The 15,883-nt window shown below is 39.7% G+C and overlaps 10 protein-coding genes across 10 annotated transcripts; 6 read left to right on the forward strand and 4 right to left on the reverse strand.

Moving 5' to 3' along the window:
• Positions 1–425: 425 nt before the first annotated feature.
• AFT1 (DNA-binding transcription factor AFT1) lies at positions 426–2,573 on the forward strand (the record flags this gene model as incomplete). The annotated part of the gene is made up of 1 exon (XM_037286874.1): positions 426–2,573. The coding sequence occupies one exon, from the start codon at positions 426–428 to the stop codon at positions 2,571–2,573; it is 2,148 nt and encodes a 715-aa protein (XP_037142769.1).
• A 143-nt stretch (positions 2,574–2,716) lies between these two features.
• RPB9 (DNA-directed RNA polymerase II core subunit RPB9) lies at positions 2,717–3,085 on the reverse strand (the record flags this gene model as incomplete). Its single annotated transcript, XM_037286875.1, has 1 exon — positions 2,717–3,085. One exon carries the CDS (start codon positions 3,083–3,085, stop codon positions 2,717–2,719), a length of 369 nt encoding a protein of 122 aa, XP_037142770.1.
• Positions 3,086–3,353: 268 nt separating this feature from the next.
• On the forward strand, positions 3,354–3,905 carry MNP1 (mitochondrial 54S ribosomal protein bL12m; the record flags this gene model as incomplete). Its single annotated transcript, XM_037286876.1, has 1 exon — positions 3,354–3,905. The coding sequence occupies one exon, from the start codon at positions 3,354–3,356 to the stop codon at positions 3,903–3,905; it is 552 nt and encodes a 183-aa protein (XP_037142771.1).
• Positions 3,906–4,129: 224 nt separating this feature from the next.
• TPK2 (cAMP-dependent protein kinase catalytic subunit TPK2) lies at positions 4,130–5,248 on the reverse strand (the record flags this gene model as incomplete). Its single annotated transcript, XM_037286877.1, has 1 exon — positions 4,130–5,248. The coding sequence occupies one exon, from the start codon at positions 5,246–5,248 to the stop codon at positions 4,130–4,132; it is 1,119 nt and encodes a 372-aa protein (XP_037142772.1).
• Positions 5,249–5,592: 344 nt separating this feature from the next.
• Positions 5,593–7,134, reverse strand: HRR25 (serine/threonine protein kinase HRR25; the record flags this gene model as incomplete). The annotated part of the gene is made up of 1 exon (XM_037286878.1): positions 5,593–7,134. One exon carries the CDS (start codon positions 7,132–7,134, stop codon positions 5,593–5,595), a length of 1,542 nt encoding a protein of 513 aa, XP_037142773.1.
• A 1,299-nt stretch (positions 7,135–8,433) lies between these two features.
• Positions 8,434–9,618, forward strand: NPY1 (NAD(+) diphosphatase; the record flags this gene model as incomplete). Its single annotated transcript, XM_037286879.1, has 1 exon — positions 8,434–9,618. One exon carries the CDS (start codon positions 8,434–8,436, stop codon positions 9,616–9,618), a length of 1,185 nt encoding a protein of 394 aa, XP_037142774.1.
• Positions 9,619–9,784: 166 nt separating this feature from the next.
• Positions 9,785–10,732, forward strand: PGC1 (phosphatidylglycerol phospholipase; the record flags this gene model as incomplete). The annotated part of the gene is made up of 1 exon (XM_037286880.1): positions 9,785–10,732. The coding sequence occupies one exon, from the start codon at positions 9,785–9,787 to the stop codon at positions 10,730–10,732; it is 948 nt and encodes a 315-aa protein (XP_037142775.1).
• Positions 10,733–11,160: 428 nt separating this feature from the next.
• On the forward strand, positions 11,161–12,789 carry SGF73 (deubiquitination module subunit SGF73; the record flags this gene model as incomplete). Its single annotated transcript, XM_037286881.1, has 1 exon — positions 11,161–12,789. The coding sequence occupies one exon, from the start codon at positions 11,161–11,163 to the stop codon at positions 12,787–12,789; it is 1,629 nt and encodes a 542-aa protein (XP_037142776.1).
• A 116-nt stretch (positions 12,790–12,905) lies between these two features.
• On the reverse strand, positions 12,906–14,435 carry ALG2 (GDP-Man:Man(1)GlcNAc(2)-PP-dolichol alpha-1,3-mannosyltransferase; the record flags this gene model as incomplete). The annotated part of the gene is made up of 1 exon (XM_037286882.1): positions 12,906–14,435. The coding sequence occupies one exon, from the start codon at positions 14,433–14,435 to the stop codon at positions 12,906–12,908; it is 1,530 nt and encodes a 509-aa protein (XP_037142777.1).
• A 176-nt stretch (positions 14,436–14,611) lies between these two features.
• On the forward strand, positions 14,612–15,868 carry HG535_0B00880 (uncharacterized protein; the record flags this gene model as incomplete). The annotated part of the gene is made up of 1 exon (XM_037286883.1): positions 14,612–15,868. One exon carries the CDS (start codon positions 14,612–14,614, stop codon positions 15,866–15,868), a length of 1,257 nt encoding a protein of 418 aa, XP_037142778.1.
• Positions 15,869–15,883: the final 15 nt, after the last annotated feature.

The raw sequence follows: 15,883 nt of genomic DNA on the forward strand, positions 1-15,883 counted from the left end.
GCTTCTGCCCTCCAGGGAACCGTATTATCTGATCAACGTTTTTTGTGCTTACATGGCGGTTTCATTCCTCGTTCGGAAAACAAAATATTCCACCTTTTCGACAGAACTGCACCCTGAAAGCGTGAGTTCACCGGTTGCGGAACGGTCAAATTGAATGATGAAAAAATAGAGAGGAAAAGAAAAAAGAAAGTAGATGAATGGCGATGACAGTGGATTGGCCTGAATTGGTGAATTGGATGGCATATTAAAAGTTTCTTCAATCAACTTCAACTCTGTGGGAACTCGGCTATAGTAGTTTAAGTGCTGTAGCGGGAAAGGTATGCTTGAACGTGTCTAAGTTCGGCCTGCATCTGATAAACTTGCTTGATGGTTCACTAAGATCTTCCAAAGAATTATAAAGAGATACGATACTTAAAAAACTAGGTATGAACTGTCAGAGTGGAGATACGCCAGAGTATCCCGCGGACTCTAGAGTAGATATGAATGCGAACGGCAACGTGGACACGAAGGGGGATGGAGATGAGGAATCGGAGACCCTCGCGAATGATCAAAGTAGGTTAATCCACCTGGACCCTATACCGAACTTCAAGGACAAGTCTGAGATCAAGCCATGGTTGCAGAAGATTTTCTACCCGCAGGGAATTGAGATTGTGATTGAAAGATCAGATAACATAAAAATTGTGTTCAAGTGCAAGGCAGCTCGAAGGGGTAAAAAAACAAGAGACAAGGGAGTAGTACCGAAGATGGAAACCGAGCAAACTCCCAGTCCAGGCCCCAGTTCAAAGAAGAAAAGGTCTGTATCTAGATTCAACACCTGTCCGTTTAGGATTAGAGCAACGTTTTCGTTGAAAAGGAAGAAATGGAACATTGTTGTTTTGAATAATAATCATTCACATCCGCTCAAATTCAACCCAGATTCAGATGAATATAAAAAGTTCAAGGCGAAATTGAGAGAAGACAACGATTGGGAGGCTGTGAAGCAATTTGATGAGCTGGAGTATAGAACTCTGTCTAATCTACCAATAGAGACCTCGGTGATAACATGTGACTGTGGATTAACCAATGAGATCAAAAGCTTTAATATCGTGCTACCAAGCACTAGACCGTTGTGCTCTAGTAGTTCAAAAACTCCAACAAACATGGAACTCTGTGAAGATAATACGTGTACAGGTACAGCTACTTTCCCCGGTACGAGTGGTTTTACTTCGCAACTGGTCAAAAAACCTAAATCGAAGAAAACGAGACAATTGCCGCACAAAGAGAACCTATTGAGATCGACAACGACGCAGAATTTTCTGGCAGCAGGCAACGCACCAATTACAACGAATTCATCTATGCCTGGGTTCTTGGATAATCCAACTTCAACAAATCTGAATTCAAATTTGAATCAATTCTTAACTTTAGCTTCTTCACAAAATACTGTGACAGATTTAAATGAGATTGACTTTACAAATATATTCAACAAACGAGTACACAACAAGTGCCCACATCAACATAACCATCGATGCAGTATGCCATCACATACTTGTAATTATAAAAACCCCAGGCATAATAGTAGCTATGATGATAGTGGTACGAGTGTAAAGCAACCGAACAGTAGTTCAAAACTAAACAATGAAATCAATATTGATGACTCAATCAACCAGTATGGTTCAGTGCTCTTTTCACCAATGCCAGGATCATCGAATCTATATCTATCACCATCGGATGAAGTGCTGGCATCACCTTCAAACCATAGACCTTCAACAACATATGGAAACAGCGACAATTTTTTTGATTTCGTGGGTAAACCCGACTTATATTTGCAATACAGCAATGACCAAAATTCCAACAAAGACACCGATTCTTTTACAGATTCTACTGCTTTAGATGCGACTGTTCGCTATAGTGATGTATCGTCGCAGTTCCACGGCATCACGCGAGCACCGAATCCTGAAGACGACCGAGACTCACGTTTCTCCTCATCCAAAGGACTCAATGAAATCAAGATGATTGACGAAAAATTATCTGATTATTCACGACAATCGCAAGTATCGCAACCGCCACAACCCCTCGGGCCATCGCATCCACAACCCCTATCACAACTATCACAACTATCACAACTATCACAACTATCACACCTATCACAACTATCACAACTGTCACAAATATCACACCTATCACATCTGCCTCAAGAGCCACAAGCGCCACAAGCGCCACAAGCACCACAAGCACCACAAGCACCACAAGAACCACAAGAACCACAAGCACCACAAGCACCACATGCACCACAAGCACCACATGCATCACAAATTCTGCAGCAGCAAAGCGAGAACGATGTCCTACCTACTTTCCCACTACACGGTAACGCACAATACTCGGAACAACATGTTAAACAAGAAATCTTAAGCCATGAGATACATGTGCAGGAGCACGATCTATATTTGAAAGATTTTGATATTAACTGGAACCTGCAAAATCAGAATTTGAATTCTATGTCTCCGTCAATAGATAGCACAACGGTGAAGAGAGAAGACGATAACACCAATGATAATGAGCAAAATTTTTGGGAAATGAACTTCGAAAATTCGTAGCGCATAATGAGACAACCCAAAGGTAATTTTTTTTTTTAATTAATGAAATAGATAAAATACATTTATATCAATTTTTAAGGAATTATAATGGCATTAAGAACTGATTTGCAAAGCTTATAGAGACAACGGAAAATCCCATTTGCTCAGGAAAACTGGGTACGTTTGTTCTTTTGATCTGAGGTAAAAATGTGAGAGCATGATAAACAAACAAAGAATAAAACCATCGAGGTGTCTTTCCTTCTTTGCTGAGATTGGAAGAAGACATTCTCTCTTGAGTGGCATTTAGGACATTCTCTGTCAGACCTCGGAAGCGTGGGATCAGACCCAATATCTTGAACAACACCTGCGGTCTCACCAATATTTGTTATCAGTTCGTGCCTGTACACCAAAGGAGTACCAGCCTCTTCTACGTAAGAACATGTCCTGCACTCAAATAACAATCTTTGACTTTCTTTGTCCTCACGGGGATACAACATGTTGTTACAATCACGGCAAAACCTAAACGTTGTCATCTTCACTTCACCACTTTCACTATTGATTAACCCCCAATACCGCCAATGTTGGTATCGGAAGCTTTTATTAGTTGTAATAGTATTTTTTACCTCAAAGTTATCAAATCTTATTTTGATGCTCACTTTAACACCCAAACAAAAATTGAAAATGCATAGAGGTCCTAAGAAAGTTGAAAATTTTTTGTACAGTAACTAGGAAAAATAGGAACAATACAAAAACAGTTAGTAGGCAAACAAGCTAATTGACTAACTTGTTGCCCATTAAAAAATGTCACTCCGTTTAATTACGTCGAAATCTATTACTGTATCTTCAAGATTACTCAGGAGAGGAGCCACAAGAGTTGTTACCTCTAGTCAACGTTTTAACTCAGGTGTCACTGATTCACCAGTAAATCAAACTGTAGACCCAAAGATCAACAAGATTGTTGAGGAAATCTCTAAACTAACTCTATTGGAGACATCAGCGCTGATCACAGAATTAAAAAGTCAATTGAACATTCCAGATATTGCATTCCCAACTGCTGGTGCGGTTGGTGGTCCAGCCGGTAATGGATCCCAATCAGGGGAAAACACAGCTGTTCAAGAAGAAGAGAAGCCTGAAGAGAAAACTATATTTGCCATTAAATTGGAATCTTTTGACGCCAAATCGAAGCCAAAGATCATCAAAGAAGTCAAGAACTTATTAGGGCTTTCATTGGTAGAAGCAAAGAAGTTTGTTGAAGCTGCGCCAAAGGTGCTAAAAGATAACGTCGCAAAGGAAGATGCTGAGAAGATTAAGAGCACTCTCGAAGGTCTCGGGGGTAAGGTCTCTCTAGAATGATCACTTTCCGTCCTTAGGGGATTCAACTTGCGACAACAAACAACACAAATATTCTTGTATATAAAGAGATTTAATGGAATCTATATATATCTGGTTAAATGCTTCATCATTTATAAAACATAAACGGTAGAAACAAAACTGATCAACAACAATGCACGAAAATTGAAAGAATAACTTTCTTATTATTGATTACTTATGTAAGAGATATTAAGAAGAGCAGGAAGTTAAAATTCGGTGAAATATTGTGCATATTGATCCTCACCTTTGATGCCGTAATCCAGATGCTCTTCTGGATATTGATCGAATAATGAAGTGTCACCAATTCCTGGGGTAATTGGCGGTTCATAAGGCGTTTCGATATCTTTTGCCAGAAGTTTTTCCCAGACGACTTCACTAAACCATGGATGAGATTTGATATCCTGCGATCCGCTTTGAAGATTACCTAATCTCCTCGTAAGATCTGCCGTAATCAATTTACTCAAAAGATCAACTACATCTGGATGAAAAAATGGTGGATAGTTTACTTTACCCTGTAAGATTTTTTCATAAGTTTTCATGGGTGTTGTATCGTAAAATGGTGTGTAACCGGCCAACATTTCAAAAATTAAAACGCCTAAAGACCACCAATCAACAGATTTGTTGTAGGGTTTTGTCGTGATAACTTCAGGAGCGATATAATCAGGAGTTCCACAAAGTGTCCATGTCACTGTGACGACCTCCTTCGCGAATCCAAAATCTGTTATCTTGATATGACCGTTTCGGTCCAGAAGGATATTTTCTGGTTTCAAATCACGATAAATAATATTATGAGAGTGCAGATATTCCAATGCCAAGGTGACTTCTGCGGCGTAGAATTTCGCTACCGGGTTGGGAAAACGGTGTGACTTACGCAACAATGAGAATAACTCACCTCCTTCGATATAGTCGACAACCATAAAAAGATTCCTGGCATCTTGAAAAGTACCCCACATCCTAATTATGAACGGGTGCTCGACTAGTTTTAGCATACGACGTTCATCATTCGTATGCTCAATCTGTTTCATTCGAATAACCTGTTGCTTCTTCAACACTTTCATGGCATAGTATCTGCCATTGTGAACAGATCTAACTAAATGGACACGACCAAAAGAACCAGTACCGAGAGTTCGCATAATCTGAAAATCTTGCAATGAATATTTCCCCTTAGATATCACTGATCTTTGCGGCAACAAAGATTTATGAGTGGCATCTTCTCCCCCATATGGCATATTTGAATAATACTGAGCAGTTTGCTGCACGGGTTGATAAGATTGCTGCTGTTGATGCAAATGCTGTTGCTGGTAATCTGAATTCATTGGTTCCATTCTCTTTTCAATACCCTCGCCTCGTAGAATCTTTTATTTCCTTCTTCGCCGTTTGTTTATACTAAATGATTTTTTTCGCTTAGATCACCATCAATAATACAAATTCAGTCGCTAGTAGCCTACCAATTGGTAATTAACATTCAACAATTCATTTATAGAATCTTTTCTGTTGAACAATCAGATCATGACTATCTTACTTCTTACAACTTTGAACGCCCCTTTAACCCTCGCTGCTCTAGAAAAGTAGCGCCCTTATCATCAGAAACGGATCTCAAGCAGAGATTTCGTTGAGATTAAATGATAGATTTATTTATGTATGAGAATTTAACTACTTGTAGACCATGTTATAGCCATATGTCTTCTCCAGAGGGTCTTTGCAGAGGTTGTTGTTGTTGCTGTTGCTGTGGTTGTTGCTGCTGCACCTGCGGTGGATAATGCGTTGATCTATGTGCTCCCAGCGTTTGCGCTTGTTGTTGTTTTTGCAAATCCTGTTGCTGTTGTTGTTGTTGTTGTTGTTGTTGTTGTTGTTGCTGTTGTTGTTGCAACAGTGGTTCTGGATGCTGAAGCTGAACTTGCCCAAGCTGTGGCTGTCCAGTCTGTCCAGTCTGTCCAGGCTGTTGCTGTTGCTGTTGCTGCTGAGCCTGCTGTTGCTTCAAATTTTCCATTCCCTTGTCTATAGCATTGAGTAGCTCCTCCGGTAGCGATGCTGCTGCGTTGCTGTTCTGCACCGACTGTTGCTTGATTTCTTCCGGAGTTGGATGATGTTTATCTTCGCTCTTGCAATAATGGAAATGAGTTGCGAATTTTTTCATCGCTAGGAGTTTAACTCTATTGAAAGAGTCATTTTTGTTACTGGCATTTGTATTTGTAGTAGCGTTTTGATTTTGATTTTGATTTAAATTTGCGTTTGGGTTCGTTGCGTTGACATTAGAAGTAGATGACGAATTGTTGTTACTTTCAACCATTAAAAGATCGTGTTGTTTTTCCACCATTGCCTTAGTATAGCGTAACATAGTCCAATCGAACAGATGATCATTGTGGTATTCCAACTTTATACTCAAATCTTTGAAAAGTCTTGCCAAATACAGATAATCTGGCCTTTCATCAAATCTTAGACTTCTACAGTAAACCATAAACTCTGCAAATTCTTGTGGCAAGCCACCACATAAAGTTTCGACACTTGTACACAATTTTTTCTCCAATATACGATCGTATTTTTGCTTCTTCGTCGTAGCTTTCAACCCTTGCCATGGTAACGAACCTTTACAAAAATAGATCAAAACATAACCTAAAGATTCCAAGTCATCTCTTCTGCTTTGCTCTATGCCTAAGTGTGTATTGACACTAGCGTAACGTGCAGTACCAGTCAAAGATTTATTCTCACGATAAGGAATATGACGATGCGTATTAAAATCTCTGTATTTTTTGGACAGTCCGAAATCAATCACATGAACAGTACTACCACGACGCCCTACTCCCATTAAAAAGTTGTCTGGTTTAATATCCCTATGAATAAACGATCTCCCGTGTATGTACTGGATGCGGCATATCATTTGCAGAGCCAACATAATGACGGTCTTGAAAGTGAATTTTCTGTGACAATAATTGAAAAGATCCTCCAACGAGGGCCCCAATAAATCTATCACCATAGCATTGTATTCACCCTCACGGCCAAACCACCTGATAAACGGGATACCAACCCCACCACTTAGATACTTGTACACTCGCGACTCGTAGTCCAACTGCGGGTGTCTCGACCTGATGGATTCTAATTTGATAGCAACCTCTTCTCCGCTAATCAGGTTTGTGCCGTGATAGATATCACCAAACGATCCGCTACCTATCTTGCGCCCAATCCGATACTTTCTACCGACTCTTAAATCCATGGCTGATCTGTGTCAAATATCTATCTAAACCAAACTTTTGAGACCCACACTGGCCGTTTATGTTTCAACTTTAATTATTTCTACGCTAAACGCCAACAGAGCTCCTTGAAGAACGATTAGATTTCTTCGTCTATCCAATCTCCTGTTGCTGCGCCACTTCACAAATTAGCCGATGCACGAGTTAAACCCACCTTAAGAAACGTTTCACCAACGACCAACAGCTTTCAGACTGTCTTTTCAACCTTCCTCGGCCTTGTAAACCTGCTACCTTTTTGCTTATATGTCCTTTTGAATGATCTTTCTGTAGAGGCAAAAATTTTTGTGGTGCGCGGTGCTCCTCGTGCTCGATGATTGGCACTGAACGCCTATAACCGATATGAAAGAGATAGCATGTAGTAATGCGTAAAATTTCATGAAATATACGAGTACCTTGCTTACCACGGACTCTCGTGGAATCTGGGAACCGCTGACAATGTAGCTAAATGCAATGAGGAGGACTGTTGCCCTCCTTAGATAGGGAAGACACCGACAGTGTTCAAATACCCACATGGGGAACTCACAGATTGACTGATTGTAATGTTCCGATCTGTCAAGAATTGCTACCTTCTTTCTTTCGACGGATGATTTACTAGTGGGTTGGATGGCGATTTCAAGAACCAAAAATTAGGACGCATCCTGCGGACCAAGACTACTTGTCAATTGTTCTGTTGCTTTTTCATCCACTTTCAAGATTCAATTCGTGCTGCAGCTGCACGGAGACGTTGGCTTATTAAGGAGAGCCCCTCTGCCACCTGTGACCTTTCGTAGCTCAATGTCTGACGGTTCGTCACCTTGAAAAGCCATTTGTGGCAAATGCAAAAGTAAGCTCTTGTTATAGCTTTCCGCTCAGTAAACCCACTGTGAAGCCTCGGCTTAACCAACAGGCACGAATAAAACAATTGATGATCTCTACAGATTCAACCTCACCAATAGCTCTCAATGTGTCCATGTCACTACGGAACGGCGAGCTTTTCACCGGCTAAGTGCCTACCGGAGGCTTCCTTAGGACGTTTCAGAGCTGTGCTGATGGCTGAAGAGATTCCAGTCAATTTGCGCGATGTTCAGCATCATCGTCCTCGATTTTGTCGAAGAGTTCATCACAATATTCTCATCTGCCACTTATTAGCAGTTGATATTTCATATGGTCATATTTAACGAATTATCGATTATTATTTAATCAAGGAATGGGGACGAGTTGATACATTGAAGGCATGCCCCTGGTTTGCACTTAACAGCTTGAAAGTTGCATTGATAGAGGATATGAGTGATTTGGGAACTGCAGTTGCTGTGAATAACGGCGACAATGGGATGTTCTTTGGTTGCGAATCGCTGAACAGAATTTCGTTTTTGAGATCTGATATTGAATTTATAAGAGCTACAATGAACCACAGCTCTACAGTTTTCGTAGTTTTTGTTAATGGTGAAGCTGTGCTCGATAAGGACAAGAATTCGATACTTCTGACGCATTTGAAGGATGACACCAAGTTGGACGATGCCATTCGTAAACTCGTTCCATTAATGAACACTGCTGGCATCAGAATGCTAGAGTCTGGAGTGAATATTACGTTCTTGGGCCTTATGGAACCTGATAAAAGATCTGCAGATGTCGTAAGTGACAATTTGTTCATCCATAAAGACATATATAGAGGTGTTCCTTATTATGGGATTGATATAAGACCGAATTCGGGTACTCTGATTAAACCAGAGGATGTTGAGCATCTGTTGAAAATGGAAACAGTCAAGCGAATGTCCGTGTTTGAAATGAACAATGCCATAGCGTCATTGTATTCACATGCTAAGATGTATTTAAATTGGCTTGGCAAATTTAAGTATTGTCCCGATTGCGGGAGTGCGCTTTACCCGGTAGATGGAGGTACCAAGTTAAAATGCAGTAATCCAGATTTAACCCAGTACTGTGAAGTACGTGACTTACCAGTTAACAATGTGTGCTTCCCACGTACCGATCCAGTAGTTATTATTGCGATAACGACTAGAGATTTTAGCAAGATCTGTTTAGCACGTAATAAGAGAAGAATTGGTAGTAATGTTATGTACAGTACCATTGCAGGATTTATGGAGCCTGCGGAAACAATAGAAAAAGCTTGTTCTAGAGAGATCTGGGAGGAAACAGGTGTTAAATGTAGCGAAGTTTCACTAGTCTGCAGTCAACCGTGGCCGTATCCTGTAAACCTCATGATCGGATGCTATGGTATAGTCGATTTCAATGGAGACAATGAAATTATCAATCTGAACCATGATGATGAAATCATGGATGCAAGATGGTTTGATACCAAAGATATCTCAGAGGCAATCGATAATTACAGTGGCAAGGGCTTTGTGGACTTTTCGATGGATAAAATAACATTTCCTGGATCAACAGCTATCGCTCACCATCTCATTAAGTTGATTTGTGACAAATTTAAGAGATCTCAAGGATCTTTGTAAATTTATTTATATAGACTGTTCTTAATGCACGTTTTTCTTCCCTTCCAAGCATGATATCCGTCTTGAATGGAAAAGCTGAAAAAAAAGCGATAAAAGGATATCTCGTTCTTGTACCATCAATTCTAGTAGTTGCGTGAAAGCTTGTAAGAGGATCAAGGGGGTTAACATGGTTCAAATTGTTGGTCACAGGGCTTTCAAAGGTCAATACATTGAAAATACATCTATTGCATTCGAAAGGGCATATGAGGCCAAGTCTGAGATCATAGAGACAGATCTACAAATGACAAGAGATGGTGTCGTCGTTGTGAACCATGACTCAGACACTGGAAGGATTTGGGATCATGAAATGGTTATTTCGGAACATAATTATGATGAAGTAAGTAAACTAAGATGTAAAGATGATGCCACTTTGAAGATGTTGACGTTAGTCGAACTTTTAGAGTGGGCTGTTGATCATCCAAATACAAGACTAATGTTGGATATTAAGTTTAGCAATAATAAGATTATTTTGATCAAGGCGTACGCAGCTATGTTAAGTGTAAAGAATGATATCAAGTATTGGCAATCAAGGGTTATTTGGGGGTTATGGCTAGTCGACTGGTTCGAGTATGGTGTCGAAACAGGTGTGTTAAAAGATTTTGATATAGTGGTAATTTCGTTTTCTCTGGATATTGTGAAACAATTCGTCGAATATTCCCACTCATTGAATAACCCACATTATAAACTATTTGGAATAAGTATTCATTTCGTTGCTTCATGGACTGAAAGGTTTAGAAATATCATGTTACCAGTTCTTCAAGAAAGAGGAGTTAAAATCTTTCTCTGGACTGTCAACAAATTGATAGACTTCAAGTATATGTCAGGATTACCCGTTTATGGTGTGGTTACGGACGATCCCATCGTTGCCCGCCAATTGTGTATTGAGTATCCATATATCAGTGAATTCACTGTTCCTGCATGGACAACTTTCAATGGTCTCAGGTTTCATGTATATTTGATAGTGTACGAAATAGTATGCTCACTATTACTGAAACCGTGGGTCCACCGTCAGTTCGCCGGATTTTCCTTTGCATACTTTTTGTTTCTATCGCTGAGAAAAATGCATTTACTATAGGGGGTTGTTATCTACTACCTGGAATACATATAATGATTAGGTAATCTGATAGATATATTCATACGCACATACATAAGAACCGTTATTCTTTAATCTTCAATAATTAATATCATTTACACGTGATCATACCCTAAGGATATAATTGACTATTTAACAATATTATCAGAGAAACGGCTCACACAGGCGCCATACACAATTTTGAACGAAAAAACAAATCAACTTTCAGAGAAGGTTTGCGCTAGTAATAGCTTCTTCAAGTTCATTTGGCCATTTTTCACGTCTCCTTATCTTTAGGTGTATTTACTGTCTCCTTCGTGCCAATTTTATTGCCGGTTGAAATAATTGTGGACTTGAGTCAACTTATACTTCTTTTTAGTCATAGGTTTGCTGCTGGTTTGATTTCTTCTAGGATACCCATTGAATAATATATGATTTCCGTACATTCCCATATAAAGGGCGTAAAGGAAGAGGTAAAACGTCAATTTGTTGATAACATAGGTGATTCGAATTCTTCAAATCGCGACGGAGGTTGGAAAGACTTATTACCATTAGTGAAAAACAATCCTGTTCAGATTGATCACATTAATCAAGTCTCGAAAGAAAAATTTTTCAACTCGAAAGCTCGTATTATTGAAAATCCCGTAGAGACAGCTTTTCAATACCGAATTTGTGTCAGTTGTGGTAAGCCTATAGCATTGAATGCTATAATGGACCATTTGGAAAACCATTGTCAGGGATCTAGGGATACGGAATCTTTCAGCAAAATGAAGAAGGACATTGAATATGAAAGTACCAATGCCAATAGTGGACGATCGAATTCAGAAGACATTCCCACTACACCAACTCAGGATAGTAAAAGGTTCAAAGAGAATAGTGAGACACCGCAAGGGACAAGTAAGAGACAGAGAAAGGTTAAACAAAGAAATCCCACTGAAAAGCATCTGATCGATTTTGACAAGCAATGCGGTGTCGAATTACCGGAAGGTGGCTACTGTGCGCGCTCTTTAACGTGTAAGTCGCATTCAATGGGCGCCAAGCGAGCTGTGGAGGGTCGTTCTCAACCATTCGATACGTTATTGGCTGAATATCACAAACAGCATCAAACTAAGATCGGTGCTGCTGCGGAAAAGCGTGCAAAACAACAAAAAGTCCAAAAACAACAGAAGCAGGTTGAAAGAGAGCATAAGAAGCAGTTGCAACAACAAAGAGAGGGTCAACGTAAAAACAAAAGTAGTGGCTCGTCTCAAAATAATGTCGGAAAGGGTAAAAGTGGAAATAGTACGGATAAAAGTGCAAATCATGCCAACAATCATGGCAGCTATATAACTTTGAGCCCAGAAGAAGAAACCACTCAGGTATTGAACGGCGTCTCAAGATCCTTCCCACTACCGCTTGAGTCCACTGTTCTATCTTCAGTGAGACACCGAACGAAGTATTTTAGAATGAGAGAAATGTTTGCATCTGCATTTTCGGTTAAACCAGGCTACACTGCCCCAGGATATGGTGCAATTCATTCCCGTGTTGGCTGTATCGATATAGATAGAACTACCGATTACAAATTCCGTATAAGGACACCACAACCAATGAATCAAGTGCCTCAAGGAGCTACACCTCAACAGCTGCAAAAACTTCAACATCAAAGGATGCTACAAGCTCAATTAATGCAAATGCAGAAGGAAAACCATACACAACAGGGCCACTCAGAATTTCAACAGCGAGCAAGAGCTGCTGGTGCACATTTGAGTGAGTCGAATAATGCAGCTCAAGCAGTGAACAGTATGCAGAAGTCTAATGTTCAGCAGAATGTTCAAGAAAATGGCTTCACCCCTCAAGAGATTCAACAGCAACAACAAAAACTTCGGCAACAGCAGTTACAACAACAGAGGTTCGAGGCAGCCGCATTCCACCTGGCAAATGCTACAAAGTTGATGCAAGGGTCGAGTCCAGAATCGTCAAACAATATGGCAAACTCACCACCTTCCTCCTCTATTAATCAATCTTTGGGAAGCCCTATTGGAGGAAGAGTAAACGTCGGAATTGGGTACACTACAAAATAAATCTTAAAATAATTCATAAATTACGTAAAATATTGTCAGGCTTGACGATTGCTTTTTGTTTCGTATACCTGTCGATTTAAAGATCATGGTAATTATTAAAGGCGGCGATGTACTCACTAGATAATTGAACTAACACCCCTCAATAAGATCGATATGGAAAGGTATACGGCAAGCCAATAGAGACCAGTGCCGATATTCCTAAAGCACAATGTGGATGTCACAGCTAAAAGTAGATACGTCCAAGGCTTGACGATAAAGATGCGGGACATAATAACCTGCAGCAATAAGTTGAACAGGACAATCAGAAGTTTTTCCCATATATAAGAAGTCCTCTTGGAGTCAATGAAGGTTTTTATGTTTTCAACGAAACTATTTGTCATGGCCTCACGAGAGAACAACTTTCTCACTCTCTTTGGTCCTGTTTCTGAAAAAACGACCACTTTCTGGTCTCTAACATTTTTGAACTCATTGATAGCATTTGACCACTCCTCTGGATCTGCAGTTTTGAGCCAGCCGGTTGCAATATTTTCAGTTTTGCCCTTTATCAGCGGTTCTACTGTTTCCAATGGCCCCCCAGTGTTTACCGCTATCACAGGCTTTCCGTACTTCATGGCCTCCAATGGAACTATACCAAAATGCTCAAATGACGGTGTGTATAGCAAAAGCTCTGTTTTACTCAATAACAAATCTTTTAATGAAGTGGAGATTGAGGTCAAAAAAATGACTTTTTTAGTTGCAGTATCGGATGTTTGCAAGTCCTTCAAGTTACTTATTTCTGGGTAGAAAATAGTCGCGTATGACAGTTGCAATGTATCTGAAATTTTATGAAGGTGTTTAAGATATTCAACATTTTCAACTACCCTTCCATCATAACCGCCACAAATGATCAACTTAGCATGAGGGTTATTCATTTCTTCTGAGAGGGCAAAAGCTTTTAGAGCGAGTTCGATATTCTTTTTTCTCTCATATCTATTGACACTCAAGTAAAACTTATCTCGAGTATTTAGTAGAACCTCGGCCAATTCTTTATCTTTATCTTGAATAGGTCCAAATGTTAGATCAACACAGGGATAAACAACGTTTACTTTTCCTTTGAGATAAGTAAATGTTTTCTGGTAAACGGTCTTGGTAAAGTTGGAGTTTACCACCACGCAATCTGCTGCGCTCATTGTAAATTGTTCCATAATATCAAATGAAACTCTATAAAGTTTCTTGATGAAAGATGACCTGATCGCTAGTAACTGGTCCGGAAAATGACAGTAGAATAATGTTTTAGCATTTCCAAGCATATGCAAAAACGGCAAGCATGTCGAGAGCTGGTCAATGATGAATAGGTCGTATCGCATAATTTCTCGTGTGAGCACCAACTTCATAACAAGGTAAAGCTGTCTAAGGTTGGCAAACACGATGAAGAACCTTCCACCTACATTAGTGGGTAAACCGTCCCCATATACTTTAACTTTAAGGGTACCATTACGCACCTCTTCGAAACAATGACTTTTGTCACAATGACTGGTATATATAGTTACGTCTTGTCCCTGTTCTTGCAGGCCCACTGCAGCGTCCACAACCAATCGCTCAGCTCCGCCGATGCCTAAATCTGGGTGAATGAATGCAATTCTCAATTTTCGCTTTAGCTCAGTCATCTCTCTATTCTCCCTTACTGTTTCGTATTGCTTAAACTGCTTGGGCTGCTTTTTGCAGTAGTTCTATCTGTGATTTGATCCAGCAGAACTTGATTTTTATGCACTTTTTAAGGTATTTTTACTTCCTTGCCAGAGTAAGAAAATGAAGCAAAACGATTCGGAGGAATATCAAAAGAATGAAAAGAATATCGAAAAATGGATTCCATGGCAGAGCTTTCAGTCAGACATACTCCCCTAGGAGTGATAGTGGATACTTCAAGAGGAGGTTAGAAGATTTGAAAGACCAAAATACGATAACAAAAGATGATCCGCTGAATCGGTTGAGTGAAATTAAAGAACAGAATAGCCTGGTAGATAATGAGGAAGGGTTAAAAGATTTGTATAGGCAGTTACCTCAAAAAACGTTCAGAAAGGATTTCGGCAAGGAGCTACATTATGTGACTACAGGTACCAGCATGAATCGTCAAGCGAAGGATATCGCCCTCTCAAGGGCTTGGAAAGGGCAAGAACATCTCGAGGATGCCACACTCAGGATGTTAGTCGATAGCACAGGTAAATCCAAAAGTGGTGTATCAATTTATGGTAAGAACCTTGCTTTCATTGATCCCAACGAAGCAAGAAAGGATTCACAACCATTAACGGCAAGTAGAAAGCTAAAAAAAAAACTAGAAGATGCTCAAGATAATTTACAAAAATACCGACTGGATAAAGAAAAAGAGATTGATGAACGTGAGCAGTCTGAATTCAGAGCTCTTTATACTGAAAAGTTTACTCCAATTGGATCTTTTGAAAAAATACGATCCATAGCAGACCAGAGGGTTGAAGAGAGCAGAAGAAAAGGTGGCTTTGACAGCCTGGAAGAACTTAGAGGCAAACCACTAGCTCTACCGAGACTGAATCAACATATTGATAGAACAGAATACTATTTGAACAACATGCTTGCGCGACAAAAGATCGTGCCGCCTTGGATTGAAGCCCAGTCTAGGGTAAATCGGGAAACGAATGAATTGAGACGCGAGATGCTCAGAAATTTTGAAAGTGAATTGGTTACGTTCTTAGAAGAATACAAAGCAATCACGCCAGGTCACGATTTCAACAAAACCTGCTACTTCTTGAAAGGGAAATTCGGAAGTGTAGAAACATTCATTATGGAAAAGCACACAGCCTGGAAACTATCCTATATGCCGATCTTGTCAATGAAAATTACTACCTTGAACAATAGCTTAAGAGCTTATAATCTTCAAGCGCCATTGCCACAGCAAAAACTATACTTGCAATCGGAAAAAGAAGCTTCTAGAGTTCTTAATGCCATCGATCTTCAAAGTCTAGTAAATAAAAAAATGGAGGAAAGGTCTAAAAAGGAAAATATAAATACAATGCTGAATACAAAGAATATTTTTTCTCTTGGTAGATTTTTTCCAAATTGGAAATAATCGGTACCTATTGCA

The sequence above is a fragment of the Zygotorulaspora mrakii genome, chromosome 2 (assembly GCF_013402915.1).
Source record: "Zygotorulaspora mrakii chromosome 2, complete sequence".
In the NCBI taxonomy this organism is placed as follows: domain Eukaryota; kingdom Fungi; phylum Ascomycota; class Saccharomycetes; order Saccharomycetales; family Saccharomycetaceae; genus Zygotorulaspora; species Zygotorulaspora mrakii.